Below are 23206 nucleotides of genomic sequence, written 5' to 3' on the forward strand. Positions count from 1 at the left end.
CTTGGGAATCACCAGAATGGTTTGGGTCTCCTTGACTCAAGAAAGATCACTCCGGTGAAAGAATTGCAGAAGGTTTTTGTCAGAGTTGTGAAATAAACTAACTGAAGGAGGCCAGAATGATTTGTTTAGATGAAATAGCTTTGTATCCTTTAACTCAAAGAGGCATGCTGCAATTGTGCACAGAGATGGCCTGGCCTGGTGTGGATAGATCATATACTTTTAAAAAGTGTGATTGTAGAACTGAAAATAAAATGATGGCAAGTATTTGTAAACTAATATTTTCCACCATCATAGCAAATAAAATGGAGCTTACATCTAGATGAACAAAAACAGAGGTTTATACAAGATCAGGATTGCTGCAATCCGTTGTGTAGCCAGTAAATACCAACAAAACGAGAACAATGTATTATTAATCACGAAGGCCAAATTAAAGGTCAGATTACGAGAAGAGAATGAGGAGGTTTTAACATACACAAATCACGTCGTTTTGTAGAGGAATATATGAGACAATCTGAGAATATAAATAATGCTCTTTATATTTGTTTTCTGAAAGTGCAATCAGCAGGAGACTTTTTTGCCAAATCTTAAATAGAATGGCGGATAGCAAAGAGATGAGTTCAGGAGAAAACAGAAAGAGTGTAGAACTGGGATAGTAGTATGCAAAATAAATTAGGAGAATAGTACCAGCAGAGGCTAGGGAAGGGGGAGGCTGGGGCATGGAGAACAAGCATGCAACAAATAAATATATTCAGTACTCTTTCACAATTATGGTGGTCAAGAAAGAAACAATAAATACATCCATTACCATTTAAAATTCCTCTTAATACCTATCCAAAGATACCCTATCTCAGTAACAACCATATTCGAAAATGTCAATCCAAAGTGGATCTGGACCCACATTTTTCTAGAAGAAAATGTCCTTACTGTACACAAACACTGCCAAAACAACTGTAATCCAGGATTTAATTCTGCAGCCTAATTACATAAGGCATAGATATACAAATCAAAGTCATACTTGTTTTTGTGCGTCTGTTTGCCTACAAACACACTCTTCCACTTTTGGGGCACATTGACGGAAATAAATGTATTTATCTGATGGGGATGTAGTAGATATGTCTGATACCATTTTTCTCCTTACATAAGATATATGTACATATTTCTACCAGATTGTGTAAGGGGGGGGCGTATACACACATTCATGTACAGTGAACTATATTACAATGCATATAAATTTTAGATTGAACTCAACATATTACACAATTACAAATGACAAAATCCATTGTTCACCAAGAAAAAAACTTCAGCTTAGAACAATTTTGACTCGATAAGAATTAAAGTATTCCTTTTAAATGCCTGAGTGAGAATGAAACAAAAAGAGCATAAGAGATAGGTGGCTTTTAGAGAACAAAGGGTGGGGAGGGGGGCGCAGAGAGAGAAAAAAGTAGACACACTCTCTGATAATGTCATTTTTGATGCTGGAGTCCTCGACCAAGAAAACGGACAGCAGTAACAGTGCTAAAGTTGCCAGGCTCCGAAGAACTTTTTCTACCCTGGATGACCTGTCTCTGACTTTTAGACTTAACTTGGACCTTCAGCATAGGTGCACTAGTATTAAAAATTTACAGTTACCCTGTCTAGTATTTGGATTATGACTCACTCCCTTCTATGGTATATGTTAACCCAGACATATTTTACTTGTACAATTCTATCAGAAACCAGCCTATTCATCCCACAATGAACAAATCCAGTAAATTAAAAAAAAAACTGATAGTCATGACTTACTCATATGTGCAGTGTGTATTACTTTTCGCTGTTTCCAGTTTACCATATAAAAATTGTGTAATAATCCTAACATTTTGAACTGTAGGGTTCAAACGTTTGATAGCATACTATAAATTAAGAGTTATATAGAGGCTAAAGAAGCTTTATTTATGCCTTTATTGCATACGGAATGTAGGAAAAATCCACTGTGTGCTCTCATCAAAATAGATCATGCCAAGTGGTTATTTCCTCAAAATTCATCAAAGCAGTTGGAAAAATATGGTGCAAGGAGGGGAGGGTGGTTTAGAGTTAGCAACCACAGGTTCTCAGCCATCCACAAGTTGGTGCAGAATTCCTGTGAGTTGGTAACATATGTGATCTCTACCTAGCCAAATGACAAAAAAAACAAAAAAAAACAAATGTATCACTCAAATTAAATCCCCGCAGTTCGAGAAAGAACAAACTTGGGACGCCCAACTTTTTTCCACTCTGAGTGAACATGGTTAGTCTACGCCTTTGCTTGGGTGTCTGGAACCATAGCAGTAAGCAACGAGTTGGAAAGAATGAAGAAAAGGACAAGATTACAAATGGTTATCACTTGCACACTGTCTCAGGTAGGCTGAGGAGAGAACCATGAAAGAGAAATTAGCCAGAAAAAAACAGCCCAGACAACTGAAAATGAATTGTGCAATGGTCAGAGCAAATGAAAGAAAATGCATCGAAAAAAGCTTGTTTGCACTCGAATAAACAAATGTGGAAAAAATGTAATATCTGTAATTGAAATGCAACTAATTTGGAACCTATGGAATTTAGGGGAGCTTCGCCAAACCATAGCCTCGAAGCTGGAAGTTACTTGAAAGAGCTACTTGGCATGAGCATTCACTATGAATCTACCACCCAGTCTTACAAAAAGCACAAGCAGTAATAAACTCAGATGGTTCCCGATATGTGAGCATCTTGGAAAGCTAAAGACACTTCTCTTGTAAAACAAGACGTAATGTCTTTGCATGCAGGGTTAGACTTCAACCTGTTAGAACTGCAAAAAGCTCAATATTGATGTATGGACACATGAAGTAATGCTTTTTGCACATCCAAAATGTATACTCAGTGTCCCTTGACGTTAACTATTGTGACAAACAAACTCAACAAAGAGTGTCTAAGAGGGTGAAGATACATTAAGCAATCATAACTTTAATCCTGCACCAAAGTATAGTTGGTAGAGCATATCAGCCTGAACATCCACTACTTCCACGAGATGCATTACAAGAATTAGCTGTGCAATATGGCCAACACCCCATGACCAGTGTGAAGGAAGAAAAGAACCGTGGACTATTTGCTTGTTGGAAGCGGGTATAATAACTATGTTGTATGCATAATTAAGAAAACCAGAGACCCAGAATAGTTGCTTTCTGCCCACGAAAGTCCACAGCAAAGTGTTTCTCAGACCAAAGGTCAGTAGCTTGCTGGTATCAGTCACTCGACACCCCGTCATTGCCAAGAATCCAAATTAAAAGGCATTAAATTAGCCGAATGGTATAGGACAACCTCCCCACCCACCATTAAATGTGTAATCTATATTTAACTAGGCCACCTCTGATAAAAAAGGGAACGATTTAAGTGTCTTTTATGGGGAGTCCTAAAAGAATGATCAGTATCCTCACCTCTCCCATTTTAAGTCTTGAAGGATGAACCCTGTGAATGCAACAGACCATCAGTACTTTAATGCCTCTGGGACCTTGAAAAATAAAGGTGCCAAAAGATGAACCAGGAAGCACAGAACTGCTTTTTAACATTAGAAGGACAACGGCGGTATGGCATAGGTTTGTGCTGGGACTGCTTTTATGAGCTGTAACCTTTATCAGAGGAAAAGAAAATATTTTAACTTGCTTCCTATAGAAGCACAGACAAGAATGGTATCCAGTACCAGCTGTGAAGTAAAAAGGACATGATGGAGTTTCACAGATTGCAAGGTCTTATTTTGGCAGTACTGGTTTCAATTAGAATAAGCGCATGTTACCGTGGCTGTCCTAAGTAAGGGTATGGATGATCCACCATATAAATCAGTAGAACAATCTGAGTCCCCATCTAGTTAATTGCCACACCTTGTAAAAGTGTCACTGTATTGAACGTGCTCGAAGAGTCACTTGAAAGAGATCGTACTAGGATAGGATAATTTTTTACAACAGAAAAAGTATAAGGGGGAAAGAACACAAGACTAAAGAATGAACCATTACTTGATAATTCTGATGGCTGAAAGCTTTTGAGTCCCCTGAGATTGTTCTGAGGAGCCCCTATGGTTCCTCAGCAGAGAATAAATAAGGTTTTATAGAACTCATCCATTAAAATTAGAATAATGTACTTAAGGAAAAACAACTTAATGGGAATCCAAAGCATTTCATGAGCTTTTGGCAGCATCGAATTTGATGGAACTGTGAGTAAGATCAGTGTGAGTGCTAACAGGCCAAATCATATTTTGCAAGTAGGCATAATGAAATCAATACTAAGTAAGTTTCATTTTAAATTGGGTATAACGCGTATCCCAGCAGAGCTTCAATCGCTCGGTCGATATAACCTAAAATGGTCTAAAGGAGAATATTGGAATCAACTATATACATATACATTGAGATTTAAACTTTTCAGGGAGCAATTCACTTAGCCAAATACATTCAAATATACCAACATTGAAAGTAAAGATCAACATCTTTTTTCAACATGAGAAATATGATAAATTATTGCCAGTCCTAACTGGTAACCAAACAGATTTTTTTGGTTTCTTCAATAATAAACAAACCTAGCATACCGGGATATAATTGTTGATAAATTAATATGACATTCCAAATCTGCAACCCAATATATTTTGAATGTATTCATTTTGTGCCTTCAAACCTAAAGCATGGTCTATCAGGTTTATCAATCATTATACAGACTCTACAAGCATGTCTGTAACAATAACGCGACAATTATGTAAAACAGCGTTTTATGCTAATAAAAAAACAGTTTGAAACTATTTTTTGTACAATTACGGTCATGGTTAGGTTACCCTTCATGTCACTGATCAATAGCTTGATTGGGTCTACCAATATCAAACTTCTGAAACTGCATTTCTGGGCAGACAATATTAGGAAACCTACATCTTTTACTAAATGGAAGCTTGCAGTGTACCTTTAGAAAAGGTGGCAATAAAGTACCCAGTCAGTGAGGTAAAACTTGAGGTTGCAAAGGCTGATAAACTAATAAAAAACTGTAGAAAATGTGGGTGGTGTTTGTTTATCCAAAAGAGCATCAAACTCCTTATGGCATTGGACACATTTGTGTGGCACAGCTTGATTAAACTAGGCATCTACATAATAGGGCATATGGTAGGAATTGAAATGAACGGAGTGGACTGGAAAGCGTGACCAGTGACAAAAAACACAAGGAATGCCTTTGTTTCTCCATTTTTCAAAGGGGAGATTCTCCATCCAGGAGACAAATGTTCCTTTAAGCCAAGACCATCTAAAGGGGCATTTATTTCCTCATGAGTGCAAGGCCTCAAGACAGGTATGGGATGCTTATCTAAAACTTATTGAGGCTGTTATGTAAAAGTTGCAGCAGAGCCTTGCAGTCTACTGCCAAACTCAACTCAAAGCAATCCTGCAGGTTTAGACCTATCAACTTCTTCTAGCTCGTTAAGGAAGGACTTGCAATAGTGGTATCACAAAAAACCACACTGTTATATTGTGAACAATGCACAGGTTGTTCAAAAGGTTGTCTTTATCGGATTTCTAATTTGCTGTCTTCATTCACCCATACACAACCTTGTAGGTGATGCTTGTCTCTTCAATTAACCTGATGAGCAAAACCTATAGAAATGGGGACCGCAGAAGATTTCAAGGTAGGGACACAACACAAGGGCAGATATCAATGGAATGCACCGACCCAGACTCTGTTAAAGTTAAAAAAAGGTTTATGAATGCCGTGGTCACAAGTCAAGGTCAGCAAAGTTCATTGCTACAAGCATGATAGAAAAAAGAGTGAAGGGAGTAGAATAAAAGAGAATACAGCAACAAAGTAAATAAGGGAAAGGTGCTCAATAAATAAAAATTGTGCAATGAAGCAGAACATATGTTCTTTGCTACAAGCAGCACAAATCATTGATGTTCATGGGCTTGTAGAGACAACTAAATTGGGGAACACACAGCAAGGACTATGGGGATGGGAGTCAATGAGGGAGCGAAAGCAGGATTTTTAAGACACACTGAAAAGCTTTTGAATTGATTTGATATTAAACAATATGCTTTCAAATTCATACCACAGTGTGTGTTAATATGTGTCATTAAAATTAAGCAAGCACAAGAAGGGGGAGAGAGAAATTTGAAGTGGGAATGCTCGGCATTAGTGTCATCCATATAAATAGCGGCATTTCCTCTGAAATTCCAAAAAGTGCCTTGAAAAGGAATACTTAAAATAAATATTGCCAGTACAAAATATAGATAGATGAAATACTGCTGCTTTGAAATATTTTATCTTCAACCTGTAAATGGGTCAATAAATTCCCTTTTGTGTGAAAAAAATTGCTTATGATGAAAACTATTTTGTCCTGAAACTAGTATCTAGTGAGTATTTTGAAGCCTGGGAATGACTGCCCTATATCTAGCTTATGTTGATTTTCAAACCAAGAGTACAGCTAACTTTATTTGGCTGGGCCCTTCTAACACACAATACGCAACAGGGGCCCATGCTAAAGGTTAACCAAAACATCTATACAGCCTATCTGTGTCCAGGACCTTGCTTTATCCATAGGCAAAACAAAAATGTCCTGACATAAGCTACGACCTACGCTGTACACAAAACAATAGCACAAACTTATGCTTGTGCCAAATAAGATTAATAGAAGAAGAAGCTAGAGCCCAAAAGTAATAAATCAGTTGGTCTGAAATACCACCCCTCCAAAATAATATTTGAAGCTACTGAAAGGTAGACACACATCAACCAGACAGCAATGATAAATGACATGCTACAAACAGCACCCTGGCAGTTTACGGAGGGTGGCGATCTAAAAGTCATGGTGTGCTAAAATGCGCCTGCCACTTACAACTGAACCAGAAGGAAAAAAAAGATTCTTCATATCGACTGTGAACCGACCTAAACTGCACACTGCCATCCTAAAATGGGATTTGGATTCGGAGAAGAAAAGTAACATACACCCCACAAAATGTGGATAAAGCTCAATTTATTCTTGCGTATTAAAATAAAAAATACAAGTCCTCCAAGATCCTAGAAAGTACCGGTCCCTAATTGCTCCTCAATACAGGCTGGGCAAGTAATTAAATGTATTTAAATTTAAACAGGCGAACATCCAATTTATCAGCTTCACAGTAGAATTAATCTGCCAAAGTGCGTCTGAGAAATGTTCGTTTTTGCTTACCCTCTCCCCACATGTCTCTTTCTAAACAACAATACTCGCAAGACAGCCTGGACCAGCAGTGGAGTGCGCAGAGTATAGTAGAAAAAAGATGTTTTCTGCTCGGCCTGAAGACACCAACTTTCGTGCCCTCGTGAACAGTGTGTACAAGTTCAGTTTTCCAAAACCAGGAGTAACGTCTGACTTAAGCTTAGAAAAGGTGCATAAGTGAAGGCTATATCAGAGAAACCCACCATTTAAATTTCCCGACAACAAGATCTTGCATGAAAATAATGTTTCTTTTACCCTGAAATCGATAAGAGCCAGAAGGCATCAACTGCTAGAAAATTAAGTTTCTCGGATTTGAAGTGCACAGTTATTGTACTGAACAGCATCAATAGTCTGATTTTTCACCCAAAAATATATCTGTTTATGTACAATACATTAACAACACTAAGTCATTGTGGTACATTGATTTATTTAACATGGGTAGAGCTTTTCCCTTCCATAAAGCCACAGCTAATTTTTGCAGATTCAAATGATGCATATGGTAAATAACTGGTGTGTGCATTGTGGACACATTTTTTTCCAGAACGATATTACCCACCCACACAACAGTCATCTGTAATTTAGAATAAATAAATTTTCGAAATCGTATTTGTTCACTCTTGTTGCTCAATATAACCCATGGTAAATAAATAAAATACACTGCTACAAGGCATTTCATACATTATTAATTAACTGCATTTACACTCAATTTATTCTAACTATATCTTTCCGCATTGTCGAACAGGCTTGACATACACGCAAAACTAGGTGCTGGCACTGACGGGTCTTCTTGGAAGAAAGCGAAGTGCCAAGTACGGACCAAATGTAGCACTAAGGCACACACAGTTGTATCTAATGGAAAAATGACGAAGTTTCTTGGTGAAGAATAACTGGTCATTTGAAAGATCTTTGCACAGATTTCTTTCCTGGCACTTCTGCTAAGACCAGAGTAAAATTACCATACATTTGAATTCACCATTAGTGTTACAGGACTTGAAAACATTTTGAAGATACGTCCATACCATAAGGGAGGCCTTTTCTCTAAAAACTCGTGGAAAGATGTGTGAGAGGTACACCGATACTCAGCACGAAGGAAGGTCACTAACAAAAAGAATTGGGCTTGTTTTAATCGCTTCTTGATCCTACCACCTGGCATCATTTTTACAAACTTCTGCCAAAATTGGCTGTCAGAAAACGGTGGGAGGGAACTTAAACAGAGAATGTGACATAATATGGGACATGCATTAAAAAACGATACATGGCCCAAACAGCCGGGAGACAGTTTAAAGGCCTTCTTTCCTGTTTAAAACTTTTAGGGAAAAGGGACATTTATGGCAGGATCTAAGCTGTACCAATTTGTAATGGTTGGTCACTTAGACTGGAAACTGGTAACCTGATGCTTCAGGGTTAACACATCAACATTAAGGACAATGACACAACTGGTTTCCAGCCATGCCTCCGTTTTAAACACATCCTGCACTCCTCCTGAGGCAGTACACTGTGGCGGTGCTCGGGACGTTAAGCATACAGTACACATACAATTGCAGGATGAAGAGAGCAGAGGAAAGTTGAGTGACAACCAACATAGCATCATTTTTCTTTGAAAGCTGAAGTAGTGATGACAAATTTCTAATCCTCCAGGCAGCATTATACCTTCGTTCACATGATTGGCAATACTTGGTTTCAGCAGCCAAGTGGCATCGCTTGCATGGTGTTGTGAAGAGGAAATCGTGCTGCCACCAGATATGCGATGCTCCCTTACAATGATCTAAGCACCACAGGACAACAGCCGCCTTTCTTTTTTTTTTTTAAATAGCTCCATTGACAGAAATGAAACACGAAACATTACATTGCTCTTCATCCTCTGACCATGACATGCAGCTGTTAAGGCTTTAAGGACAACATAAAATTGCTTTATCTATTGGACTAGGTTAATTTCCTCCGTATCCTTCCTGTTTGTTCCAGTCTTGTTTGTTTAGTTCATGAAAGAAATGTTGAAGACCTGCGCCAAAGCGAACCACACACAAACATTGCACTTTTGTCGTAAACAACGGCATCAACTTCTTGGCCTCCTTCATAGCTTCAGGTTATCCAGTGCCGACCATCAGATCAAAGGAGAGGAGGGGGCAAAAAAACAGTCAAAGCTATCGGAAGAGCTCAATCCCTTTCCCATATCAACGTATTCCCTTCCAAGAATTTGTGTACAAGAATCCAGCCCTCTAGGGCATCCAAAGTGCAAAGAGTTTAGGAGGGGATTGGCCCTACGATTTCCAGCGTCCCCTCCTCTCCACCACCTGATAACACCAGTTAAGGCAAGTTTGATTCCAGTCTCAGCCATTGTAAACCCTGTCTAGTGTAGTGTACCAGTTCAGTCATGCTACTGTTCAGACCCAGAGGGCGCACAACAGTGTTAAGCTCCGCAAAGAATTCTGTGAGGAATAAGAAAACAAAATGGTAAAATGAGTAAACCACAAAGTACATGCCACAATAAAAACAAAAACCGAGGTGTCCTCAGATGTATTACATAATTTGAATAGATTAAATTGTCTAATAAATCCAAACACACACAAATTAGAAACCAAATCCGTAAGTCAGCCACGGCCTTATGCTATTACAGTAACCGGTCAACTACTAGCTGGAAACTTTATTTAAAGTAGTTATATATTTATAAAAGTAAACACCTATCCTAAATGTTAGTACTGGAATAATAGATATTGGAATAATACATATGAGGGCAGTGATTGACACATCTTCCGTTCTAACGTTATTTTAGTTTATACAAACCTTAAAACATTTCCTTATTAAATCCATGAAATTTTAAATACCCCATCACACAAAAATTGTTCATTATTTTGTACAAAGTTCACTATATTTATTTATTAAATTATGTTTTGCCTTTTAAAGCACAAACTCTACCCAAAACAGGTTCCGGAGTGCTGTCCAGCCAAGGCAGAGATTTACAAAGACAACCAGTGTAAACACATTTGATAGAGCAGACAGAGCTAAAGAGGGAAAGGCAGGGCTGCAGCATGCGGGGCTAGACAGTTTACAGGACAGAAGTACAAAGGACTACAATAGTCACAGGTTGAAAATAGCTGCTTGATAAAATAATTTTTATTCGCGGTGTTCTGCGAGTGTGTTGCAAGTCATAGAAACAACCAGGGCAGACAGTGAACACATTTGCTGCCGTGGACCATGAAAGACACTAAACTACAAAAAAGGAATAAGTTTCCAATGGTGTAATAAAAACCTAACAGCTGAGTTAATACTGGATGAGCAGACTCTAGCAGGGTGGAAAGCTGGAGTGGACAGAGAAGGAAACGTAGTACGGGTTTTATAAATTAGGATGGGCAGTCAGTGGGAAAGCACAGCAGTGGAAACAGTGTACAAACTTGCACTCAATTCATAGGATAAAGAACATTGCAACTTTACTGACAGAGCGACAAACAATAGAGAGTTAGGTAATGGTTTGTATGCAGAGGTGAGAATATCTGAAGACTGGGTTCACGCAGTAGTTGTAGAACAGACAGCAACGAGCTGCCCTGACAAGGTGTGCAGAGATTGTATAATGAAGCTTGGGATGCATCCCATCGAGCAGATTCTTTAAGAGTGCATTAAAAATCTAAATAGGAGCATTCTTGACATGAAAAAGAGGAAGTAATGCTGAAGAGGGAGCTGCAAAGAGAGATGTTCTTCAAGTGAGGAGCCTCTGCTTCTGCAACGTAGAGCCCGGGAGCCGATGACATCTGGGAGAGATATTTGTGAGTTTAGGGGTTCACAGCTTTGTACCAGAGATAGGCTGTGATTCTGGGCAAATCACTTAATCTCCCTGTGCCTAACAAAAATAAATGTGTCCTCATGTAACGCAACTGGTGCTATGTAAAGCGCTCCGATACCCGATACGGGTCAAGTTCGCGCTATATAAAATTCCTTAAAATAAAAATAAAAATGCAGTTCTCAGGCAGCAGTGAACCCCATTCAGAGGCCATTTGAGGTAGACAAAAGCATGGGTGTTATGAATCTATTAGAGACGAGGCAGCATTATAAAGACGAGCTCTTAGACGTTGAATCTTTTCTGGGAAGCCAGTGAAGAAGGTGGAGCCTCAGGGAAATTGATAGTTTGCCATGGTCTCAACTGCTATTCTTAGATCCAGTGATGAAAATGTGAGTTCAATTCTTGAGTCTTAAAGACTGAACCAAGCTGAGTTTGCCAGAGACTGTTTGTGCACCTTGAAGATTAGACTTTCACAAAGAAGGAAGCCCAGGGAGTTTGCAGTGCTTGTCACTTTGGGAACTATATTAGCACTTTCTAGGTTTTCAAGCCACAAAGAATCTGTTGTTGGGTCAGAATTCAGGGTTTGGAGAAGAGCATCAGTCTTTGAAGTACTAATCTTAGATGGTATTTTTCCTTCTATTTGTGTATGTAATGCTCTTAAGAGCTGATCTTGGATATACATTAAGGGAGTTTAAAAAGAGACAGACCTTCGTATCATTTAACATCAATGAAAAAATGCCAAGATATTTGAAAAGTTCCTGCAAATGTTAAAAATATAGATTGAAAAATGTGTGGTACCATTGAACATTGGGGGACACCAAAATAAAGTTGGAGGGATCAGAAATAGAGTCGCTATTTTTTTTCTTGGTTTGGAGCACTCTGAATCATAGGAACAAAACCATTTCAGAATGGTTTCCACAAAGCCCAAAATAGTTTTGAGTGTTTTAATGAGAATTCAATAGTCAATGGTGTTAAACATTGTTGCTAAATACAATAGGATGAGGATTCAGGGGAAGTCTTTATTCATCATAAGTGGGCAGGATATCATTGACCATCATTAGTCCAGCAGAATCGGTACTGTGGCCACCCCAGAAACTATATTACAAAAAGGGGGACACTGTTCCTGATTGGGATATTAAGGAGGATTCTAGCTACTAGACAAACTGTAAGGGACATTCAACAAGACTGTCATGCTTCATCATTGTGTGGGTGATCCTTGTCGGGCCGGCACTGCAATGCAATACGGGTTCCCCGAGGGGTCACTTTAGCGGAGATATTTTAGTTGTCTCGCCGTTTGATGAGTGTGAGAGCGTCCTAGTGGGGTGGTGAGTGATCGGTGTGGAGAAGGGAAGTTAAAACTGGCTCAGGGATATCAAACTAAATTTAATGTGTGGATTCCCCTGTCAGATTAAAAACCTGGTAGGTTGGTGCTACTATGGGGGTGGTAATGTCCCCTTGTAGCTAAATGTAATTTAAAAACGGGTCAACTTGTTTTGCGCCCCATTGGTCAAAACGATTCTTGGCGCCTCTTCAGGACCAAAGACAGAGGAAAGGTGATAAGCCAACACTAAGTGTAATCTTAGGGTGAGTGGTACCCCTCTAATAGGGTGGTACCTACTCGTGACTAATATCAATGTCTGATCTAGTTGTAATTGTAATCCATCTTCATGGGTTAATGCAGAGGTATACGTACAGTTGGAAATGTTTCGATGAGTGCGCTGCTCGAGACACCTACACTCGCCTCTGCATACCCTCCGCGACTGTGCGTATACCTCTGCATTAACCCGGATTGCAGTGTGCTTAGTTGATGGCTGCCACTCCGCAGTACTGTTCCTAATACATGGTCAAACATTTGTGCATTGTTGTGCATCATTTATCACCGCCTCACATTTAAAACATTTTAAACAATTGTATCTAAATGTCACAAAGGATACAAGACCTACAAAGTTCACGTTTACATCATGTCTCATCTTGATCCACAATAAACTGTGGTTCAGGAACCATTGAGTAACTAGTGCATAGCAAATTTAATCATTGAAGCCTTAGGCTCCGATTTACGAATGGTATGGATGGGGGTGAGGTATTCACCACACCTGTAAAGGGTAACACTCTAGGATGCTTTATTTACCAGGTGTGGTAAATACCTCTTATTCAAAGTTTTCATTTTGAAAATCTAGAATAACGTGCATAGGTATATAATGCATATTTTCATCCAGTACCTTTTTGGTAGTTAAGACCTGCCAAAATGTACCAGGAGGAAAACTAAGGGAGGCGTGGTAATTACAGTGGTATTGGGGATTCCAATGTGTGTGGTAACAGAAGCTGGAGAAGCATGAATGCATTGGATTAAAAGGCGTGTCCATCAACATTGTTAAGACAATGTTGAGATTGCAGCTAGGCACCCGGGTAATGTGTCTATGTGTGTTGTTTAGCACTGGCATTAGTCAAGACCTTTTAATTTTTATTACAACTATATGTATAATATACTTCTATAAAGGGGCTTTCAGGCTTGCAGACCTCCTCTCCATGCACAAGTGCGTGTTTTTAATCAATGCTATCAATTGTTTTTTTAAATATTCTAACACGTAGCCTTTTTCAGCATGATTGGGTAATTTTTAAACTTTCTCACTGCTTTCCTTCCTCATTGAAAGCAAGCTAATTAGATGCATAAAAGGCTGACTGTAATTAAATAATGTAATTCATATTACCTTTATTCTTTGCAGACAATTTGTCTGCCTTCTCCCAGATATCGTACGCATGCACAAAGTAGGATGTTATGTTGACATAGGAAGAAGCGATCTGGTGGATCATGTGGGGAATGCTCACTGAAGTGTTGTTTACACCACTGCTGGTGCTGCTAGCATTAGATCCTGGTTGTGAACCTCCGGAACTGGCAGGAGAGGGCAGGGGGGATATGGGAGAAGGTGTTCCCGTGCTCCTAAAGAAAGAGGAAGAGAATTAAAGAAATGCATTAACATTTTTGGACATTATTCCAATTCAAGATGACAGGTGTCTGGCAAAATATCCTGTGGACATAGTAACATTTCGTTAGCACCATAGTTCTTACCACTTAACCCCTCACACTGCCTTTAAAAGGACGAGAATACATTTGAAACTCTTCAAAAAGTAAGGAATTTGCTGTTGCCTGTTGCTTCTCCTAGACTTTCCTCCTACCTTGCCTGGCTTCAAAGACTGCCCTTAGGCTGGGTGTCCAACATTGGTCCACAGGGCCGGATACAAGTCCGATTTTCAGGATAAGCAGACACTATCTAAATAATTTCCATTTAGAGTCATTGCTTGTAGTTTGATCTTCTGTTAACATCCTAAAAATCTGGCAAGGATTCAGCCCAATGGAAAACCTGCCCTAGCTTTGGTGCACTCGAGTACACGGCCTTCAACGCAGTAGAGAACATGAGTCTGTAGTCATTGTTCTAATACATTATGTCATTGTTAACCTCAGTGCATTGGTCTGCGCGTAAGAAGAGGGAGATATTTACAAACTAAAGACCTACATTTGGTATACATTTAAATCATAGTTGAATATACTCAAATAAATATGGTCCCAGATTTAACCCACATAACGACAAAAAGCATAATTCTGCGAAGCACTGTTCATAGTTTTAAAGTGGGCAAACATGATGAAAATAATAATGCATACTCTTGTAATGCTGTGATTACTATCGATTAAATTACATAGAGTTCCTATAGGAGGTATTTTAAGAAATAAGTGAAAAGCATTTTTGACGCACCAGGTGTCAGGAAAACAACGCTGATTTTAAACGTTGAAAATGAATTCTTAAACACCACAAACGAGTGCAATATCAACTTTACTTTACAGATGCAAAGAAAGAACACAACTGCTCGTTTCGGGACGTTACCTTGGAACACAAGGAGAAGGTGCTTGTGCGGCTCGGGAAGAACTCTGTAACAAATAGAGACCTGGGAGTTAAACTGAGTTATGCTTTCAAGCAACAAGACAGTGCATGCACTGGTATTTGCCATTCATGCTGGGGCTCTCTGGAGGACATTACATGGATGTTGGCTCGAGGGACTGTCATTATTAGTTATGTTCCAGATACATTCACCAGTGGAATCTGTATTGGTTGTGGGTCAAAATCTACCTGGAATCTTTGGGTGTGTTAAGCATAAAACTGATGGACTCAAAGAAATCTGAAAAGCACGTTAGAGTTTAATTTCGTAACTGTGCATTGTGACCACTGGAGCAATCCAGATTTGTTACTCTGGAACCAAGTTATCTAAAGAATGTTTACGCTGCTCCGATGTATATCTATGTAACTCGCTGCGCACTGAAATGGAAGGCCAATAAAAATCATAGACAATGTAATACTTGGGTGAAACCTCGAACCATTAACTGTCAGTTTAATGGTTCAGGATTTCACACCACTATTTAAAAATGCATTGCCTATACATTGGCTAGAATGCACTATCAACAGGAAGGCATGCACTGTCCACTATAAGGGCAGTGATCAACATGGCCAATCCGAAGTTTTGCAGGAGGAATCTCTAGCAAAAGGTTGGTCTACAGAGGACAATCGTGAAAGGAAATACTGTACCTTGAAGTGTTCGCTGAGTGTCCGTGAATACTTTATTGCAGCATCTTTCTTATGACGAAACATTACCAGGTACAAAAGGGACTGGCAGCGCATGCTGCAAAAAGAGAAGGACACCCACACTCATCAGAACCGGAAATGAAACGACTCAAATAATCATCCATCATCACCGTCACTTTGGGCTCCACAGTAGGACATGCACGCTGCTCCCCAAACATCACAAAACATGGTGCTTCAGGCAACATGGAGATGGCATAATAGATGAACTATCTCCTTGGTTGATTTTAGGTCGAGCCTGGGCAGTGCATGCGCTGCTCTACGAGGCATGCTGTGTTCAAGTACAGTCTTGAAGCCCGCCCACTTTCTGGCCATATTTGACATTGGCTTGTGTCATTGTCCTTCGTAAATGCTGGCTTCTGATTCGTTAATAGGCTTGTTAGACCCTCCTTAGTACCGCCTTGTTTTCATTTGTAACCTCCCATGAGGACTGGCCCTTTTACTTCTGTTGTTACACGGTATGTTTTATTTAGTCTGTAACACTATTTTCTTCAATGGAGTTTCTCCTACTGCAGGCACAACATACTTTCCTGCAGCATTCAGCGATTCATGCGTGCTTTCACTTTTCAAGCAGTCCGGGACAATGGCGGCCACTTTTTTTTTTAAATGAAATAGGTCTCGCATTAACAAGAGTTTGAGCTATTGGCATTGTAAATGATAATGTCTTTTATTTATGTGTTAATTATCAAAACACATAAATAAAAGGCATCATCATTTACAAGGCTAATAGCTTAAACTCTCACAGATGCCAGAACTATTGCATTGCAAATGCTTGTTATTCCTGCTTCCCTTAACACCTAAGCATTATAATCCAGCACACCTCTGCACATTAATGCTATTGATGGGAACAGGAACATGGTGTTCTGGTGTGACAGATCTGCATAACTTGAAGCAATAACAATCTGTGCACTTGGCAGTGCCGTTTACCCACACCTACCTTCATGCACACGTCAACACACCCACGTCATTTACTACTGCCCAATAAAAGATGCCAGTTATTTATATACAGGACAGAGAAGGCTTGACACAGTCTTAAACAATGCAACCAAACATGTTTCATGCTGTGTTCTATTACGTAAACTGCTACATGTATTCAAATACCAGCAACGGGCCGCATGTAGAAACAACAGTCCTTTAAAGATGCGTTTGGGACTGTGTTAAGGCTATAATTTGGGTTGTGATTGTTGAAAGTGAATGTAATGAGTACCTACATTTATTTTGTATTGGTCATATACATCAAAGAAATTATGGACAGTGCCAATTATTCTATGTAAAAGGCTCAATAGCCTTATTGAGGGGATATTCAAGATACATTCCAAATATAAAAGTAATAAACCCTGCTGGCTGGGTCTTTGACCGGGAACCAGATTATACATCAGTTTTACCAGTCTATGAGATGGAAAGCTAGTATTCCTTTTCATTATGATTCCAATGTATGCATTAAATCAAAAAAATAAAATGCAAGCAGGCAGCTTGTCATTGAATAACAAGATCTGGCAAATCCAACCAGTTTCGCCTTTGAAATATATTCGTCCTGCCATTGCCTTTTGTTCATTGTGTCCAGCATTGGCAAAAATGTTGAGGTTGTACAGCATGAGTATAAGGAAAAAAAGACGTGGCCGCTGGACGCCTGGTCCTATTGTAGGCTCACGCTTGTGTCATGATGCATGCGCATGACTAAGGCCCACATTTTTTTTGTATTTAGCAAGATTGATTGGTAAATAAAAAAAACTTAAGTAGCACAAAAGCACTTTTATTTCTAAAGCAGATAAGCTGGCAGCAATTTGCTGCCTGATTCTCCCCAAAAAACAAAAGACCAATATTAAAAATAAAAAAAAAGACCGCTTAGTGGGGGACAATAGATATGCAGTCGAGGCAGCATGTGGGGGAATAAGGCAAGGGAAGCACACAAAACTGGAGCAAGAAGAAGGGTCGGGAAGACGACATGAGGGGAAAAATGAAAGACTCAAGCTCGAAGGTAGAAGCACTTAGACAAGAGGAACATGGAGTGTGTGGGGGTAAAGAACCACATGAGGGAGACAGCTGATTATCCATGGATTGCTTAAGTAAAAAAAAGATAGTTCCATAAAAGTAAGCAGTGCAAGGACACGGGTAAAGAGGGTTTGCTCCAGTAAAAGGACAAACACATAATGGACGAGACAAGCCATTGAATAAGAGGTAATCAAATTAGTGACATTAAAACAGACCGATGGTCAGCAATGGGTGGGTTTTTTAAGGCCACTATGAAGTTCTTGGTAACCTGACCAGAAGCATTTTACAATGAGACTGCTTGTGCTATATGGCTGGATTACCATACAAATGTAGCCGTCGTAGTCTAACAAATGTTCACAATTCACAAATTAAGATTATTTTGGATACACTCCTGCTAGAAAGATGTTTTCAACCAGAATTTTCAATGTTGGTGAAATTAAGTCATCCTTTTCTTGACAATGACCAAGTTTTGAGTATCTTTACAAGCATCGCCAGACCCAAATTAGATCAATGTGCAATACAGTGGGAGAGGGAAGCAAATGTAACCTTTGAAGATGGAGTTAACTATGCAGTGAAATGCATAGAGCTACGCACCACATAACAGAAAATATTTCTTCAACGCTGGTTGACTTGTTCTCCGAGAAGTTTTTTGTCTTCATTATAAATCTGCAATGGAAGAAAAGGAAGATGTAAACTTGCATTAGTTGACTATTAAATTATTGTGGCTTCTGAGTTATGCAACTATATAAAACTACTATTTAAGTAGGTAAATAACTTTTTGGGCTGAAATGCGTTAAGCCCATTCAGTTTGGTTTGCAATGTAACAATAGCCTAGGTCAGCTCAGTGATTCTTAACCATTGGACTTCTTTGGACCCCCACTGAATCAGACTTGACGACTGGGACCTGACCTAAGAAATTTGTACGATTTAAACCACAACACAATGTCTAAAATGACAAACAAATATACATCAAGTTAATACACAAATGAATACATATTTTTTTGATTCACAAAAACAAACAAAAATGTAAATGTTAATTATAATGGGAAGGCCGGAAATTTTCAACATTTTGTTTTATTTTCTGAAAGACAAAGCAATATGCAACACTGTAGCATATTAATTTGTTTTATTTTCGCCTAATGCATTCTCTATTTTTGTCAACACATACCACTGTTTCAACTGATGCCATGTATCTTCCATGTGGGATTCCGTTTGCTGTACTAGTGCTGCCGCCACAAATCGCGCTATAGATACCAACATAATTTTTACCCTCCAAATTTCTTCACATTTTCAGAACATTTTTAAATTTTCACTGCTGCTTTTTTATGTATCTATACTTTATTAATGAACTAATATTTAATTTTCAACAGTCGTAGACTCTACCAATAGGCATCACGTTTCCAGATTCTGCACAAATAACTGACATTAAGGTGCCTACAACTGTTGCTGACCCAGAGTGTCAAGAGGTAGTTGCTTGTCCAGAACAATATCTTTGAGAGTAATAAGTGTGAAAGTACAGTGGATGAATGAGTGGGTAAGTAAACGTGGTAGGGGAGGACTGCCTGTCAAAGCAGTTGGAAAGTGAGCATGGGAGGGAAGTGAAAAAAAAAAGGTGGAAGAGAGAGGAGGTGATTAGGTATTTGCCCATTATGAATGAATTGCTGATAATCTGTAGGTGAGTGAAAGGGTTGGTGAGCTGGTACATAAGTGTTCGGATTTGTGCCAGAAAAGCTCTGATCAAAGGGATAATCTGAGAGTCAGGTTTGCCTTTGGCACGTTGATATTGAACCGCAGTGAATGCTAGAGGTTTGCCGTAGTATGGAGGTGGGTGACGACAGCCTGGTGCAGACCCACCTTCAACAACCAGTCATCGTGATAGAGGCAGACTGACACCCCTAATCTGCGCATATGAGCTGCGACCACCGCTATTACCTTGGTGAATACCCGAGGGGCGCTGGTAATGCCAAAGGGGAGCACGGTGTAGTGAAGCTGCTCGTGGCCAACAGTAAACCAGAGGCAGGACGAGAATGCGAAAATGGGTGTCCTGACAGTCCAATTCTACAATCCAGTTTCCTAGGTCCAGGGCAGACAAGACATGAGCCAGAGTGAGCATCTTGAACTTTTCCTGTTTGAGGATGTCGTTGAGGGCTCACAGATCTAGGACAGTACGAAGACCCTTGCATTTTATTGGGACCAGAAAATAGTGGGAAAGACAACTGCAGACTACTTCTGGCACCGGAATCCTCTCTGTGGCTCCCTTGGCCAAGAGAGTCATGACTTCCTCGTGAAGCATAGTGATCTTCCATTGACCAGCCATGCGACGTGTGGTCATCTGCCTCGGAGCCAGTTCGGACCTTCCAGTCCTGATGTCTTCTTCACCACAGTCGTACTATTGATCCTGGCTGTAGCGTCATCCGGGGCTGCGCGTATCGGTCGGCAAAGGACTCAGCATTTTCTTGAGCACCCTCGTACCGCCCAGTCGTGGCCAATTTCCGGGTTTTGATGTTTCCGTCCGCTGAACAGTGGTTGAAACTGATAGGAGGGCTTCGATGATGTAACCCTTAGGGTTAGGGCCGGGTTCCCGGAACACGTTTTCCTTAAAGGGCCCCCTGCTATCCTCGTTATACATGGTGAAAGCTGTGTATTGGTGAAACGTCTTTAAAAAAAGAGAGGGCAGAGCATGAGGAAGTAAAGGGCCATCGTCCAGGTCATCAGGCCTAGTGTTCAGGGGGGAACCCTCGACTCCGTGACAGAGGGTTTGGAGGCTGAGGCAGCAGGGGGTCTGACCTGACCTCTGGCCGCCCAACCCATGGGGTCGAAACGAGGCCGCGCCCACAGACGAGCAGAGGTTGCTAAACTTGCATGGTCTTGTGGCTGGTGTATGGCTGTTGTGACTGAAAGGCCCTTCCGAAGCCACCAAAGGCAGAAAGGAAATGTATGGCCACTGAGAGGGCCTAGGACTTGGCCGTAGCAGCGAGCCCTGAAAGTGCTCCAGCGTGATGTGCCATCAAATGGCATGTCCAAGACAGAGGCATGGACATCCCCTGAAAATCCAGAAGACCTAAACCAGGTGTGATGTCGAATAGCTACCGTTGATAAAATAGCTCTGACCAGTGAGTCGGTTGTGTCGAGACCACAACGAATGGTGATCTTCGCAGCATCTCTCCCATCTGATACCGCTTGGGAGAGGATGGCCTGGGCCTCCTCCTGGACCTCTGGCAGCACTTGCGCAACTGTTTCCCCACAAGGAGTGGGAGAAACGGCCCAATACGCATGAAGAGTTCACCGACTACAATCCAAGGCTGGTGGAAGAAAACTATTTCCTACCCCAGCTGTCCAGCCTCTTACATTCCTCGTCCGGGGACGTGGAAGGGAACGCCCCGTGGTGATAGAGGCTTGGATCACCAAGCTCTCAGGGGCAGGGTGGTTGGTGAGGAAAGTTGGGTCACCCGATGCAGGGAGATGGCGGCAGGTAATTGTCCTATTCACAGGAGCCCCTGTGTTGGGCTTGAACGAGGTTACCATTACCACATCAGTTAAAGCCTCGTTGAAGGGCAGCAAGGGTTCTAAGGAGGAGACACTTGGCTGCAGGACGTCTGTCAAGATATTTGTCTTGACTACCACAGAAGGGAGCTGAAGGTCCAGGACCTCAGCTGCCCTTCGCACCACCATACCATATGATGCTCCCTCCTCGGTAGCCAGTGTAGGGTGAGACAGCAGGCCAGACTCACCCAGTACCTCATACCAGTCCATTTCTTGGTAAGGCTGGTCTTGTATAGGGTCCAGTGACATCTCCCAATCTTCATCCATTCCTAGCCCTTCAGAATAAGGCTGAGGAAACGACTTAGGGCCTAAGGGTTCTGTTGGTTCCGGTATTGGCGTTGGTTGGCGCTGCTTTGGGTCGGGGTCGTCTGGGATTAGAATGGGGCTGGCACCGGCAGTGCCGGGAGTCTCGGTGTCAGGTCCGGCACAGGTCACAATGGCAGAACCAGCGTTGATCCAGATCCATTGCCAGATCCAAGGGGAGGGGGGTTACATCGGTGCCGAAGCCGCCGGCGCAGAACCCGATGGAGCCCCCTCTGAGTTTCCGGGGCCCAAAGGCGCTCCGGTAGTGTCAGGCCGCCCAAATATGAGGCACATGGCATCATAAAATTCTTTAAGCTGAGCCGGGGTCACTCTGGATCCCGGAAATGTTCAGGTTCAGCAGAATGAGGCGTAGAATGCCATGACTCCTCTGTCATGTTGGCTGACGGAAAGGGAAAAGTCAAAGCATGCTTTGACTTATGTTTTTTGTGCTACTTACCTGACCTACTTGATGACTTTCAGTGGGAGGACGAAGACTTAGGACTCCTGTAGCGGTGGCCGGACCTTCCTCTCTACCTGGACCGTGAACAAGACCTCCGAGGACAGCGATGTGGTGCTGAATGCCAGACCGCAAGCAACCTTAGGGACTGCTCCTTCAAAGCTTTTGGAGCCATGGCCCTGCAGTCAGAGCATGACTGAGTCGTGGTCCCACTCCAGGCACCAAAGGCAAACCAGGTGTGGGTCTGTCACTGACATGGCGCAGTGACAGGCGCCGCACGGATTGAAATCAAAAGTCTTCTTGGACATGATGGAAAAACCTACACACCAAAAAAGGGGCCGACAACACGTCGGATAAAGCCTGTCAAAAAGTGACAGAGGGTAGATCTCTTCACAGATCTGGGCTGGCAGGTGTAAAAAGAACGGATGTCAGGGCACCGAGAGAGTGCATATATTGGTGACGTGGACGTCACAATAGGACAGTGGCGTAAGACAGGGCCCCGCAGCCCCTGCGGTGCGGGGTGCCCGAACTGCAGGGGGCCCCCCTCAGCACTGTACTCAGGCCTGAGAGCTCCGGATTAAATCCGGAGAGGGAGCCCCTCAATGTACCTTGCACAGGGGCCCCCTCAACATTGGTTGAGCCACTGCAACAGGACGGACGACACAGAGGACGTCACGTAGAGCTAACCAAAGCCACCTACTGACGCGCAGGGGTATTACTCGAAGAAAAATCTTCCAGATCCAGTCTGACGCCTGGGGAATTCAAAGGTAAGGAATCTCTGCTAGTTATCTCTATCAGATGTCTGTATTTAAATTTTGCCTTTTTCTTTTATGTGAAGGACACCTACTAGGAAGAGTTACATATTGCACATTATGCTATATTCCAACTTGACAATGTATTCTACCTACATTTAATGCACATGTGCATAAGATGCAAATATGCCTTCTTTCATGATCCCTTCATTTCGTAAAGGTGTACACACATTCATTCACCTGAATTTTCAATTGGTGGGGCCAATTGATATTTGCATAGATTGATGTAAAGTCAATAGCCCACATGTAACTTTGTTGCCCTCAAATGTAAATCACAAAGGATAGTGCATTTGTTTATCTGAATGCACCCGTGCTTAGGCTCTGCTCAATGTGTTTGCAAGATAGATAACTAAGTTTGTTTTTGTTCTCTCTTTCTTAACTACATTATCTTATAACAGTTTGTCTAAAGCAGTGGCACTGTTTTTCTCTACTTTGGAAGCAACTTTTCGATGCATTCTTATTTGAGTACGATGCTATGCTTACAGACTAATTAGCTGGTGAGAG

General features: G+C 41.2%; 1 protein-coding gene across 3 annotated transcripts in view; it reads right to left on the reverse strand.

Annotated features, from left to right (window-relative positions):
- Window positions 1-6956: 6956 nt before the first annotated feature.
- Window positions 6957-23206, reverse strand: part of AFF1 (ALF transcription elongation factor 1) — a 957397-nt gene continuing 941147 nt past the window's right edge. For all 3 annotated transcript variants that reach the window (XM_085636540.1, XM_085636541.1, XM_085636542.1), the window contains 5 exons: window positions 18182-18253; window positions 15542-15635; window positions 14846-14889; window positions 13676-13905; window positions 6957-9621 (listed from right to left, as the gene is read on the reverse strand). In XM_085636540.1, coding sequence (XP_085492666.1) covers window positions 9500-9621; window positions 13676-13905; window positions 14846-14889; window positions 15542-15635; window positions 18182-18253 — 562 coding nt within the window. In that variant the 3' untranslated portion in view covers window positions 6957-9499. The remainder of the gene's footprint in view (window positions 9622-13675; window positions 13906-14845; window positions 14890-15541; window positions 15636-18181; window positions 18254-23206) is intronic.

The sequence above is a fragment of the Triturus cristatus genome, chromosome 2_1 (genome assembly GCF_964204655.1).
Source record: "Triturus cristatus chromosome 2_1, aTriCri1.1, whole genome shotgun sequence".
Taxonomy (NCBI): Eukaryota; Metazoa; Chordata; class Amphibia; order Caudata; family Salamandridae; genus Triturus; species Triturus cristatus.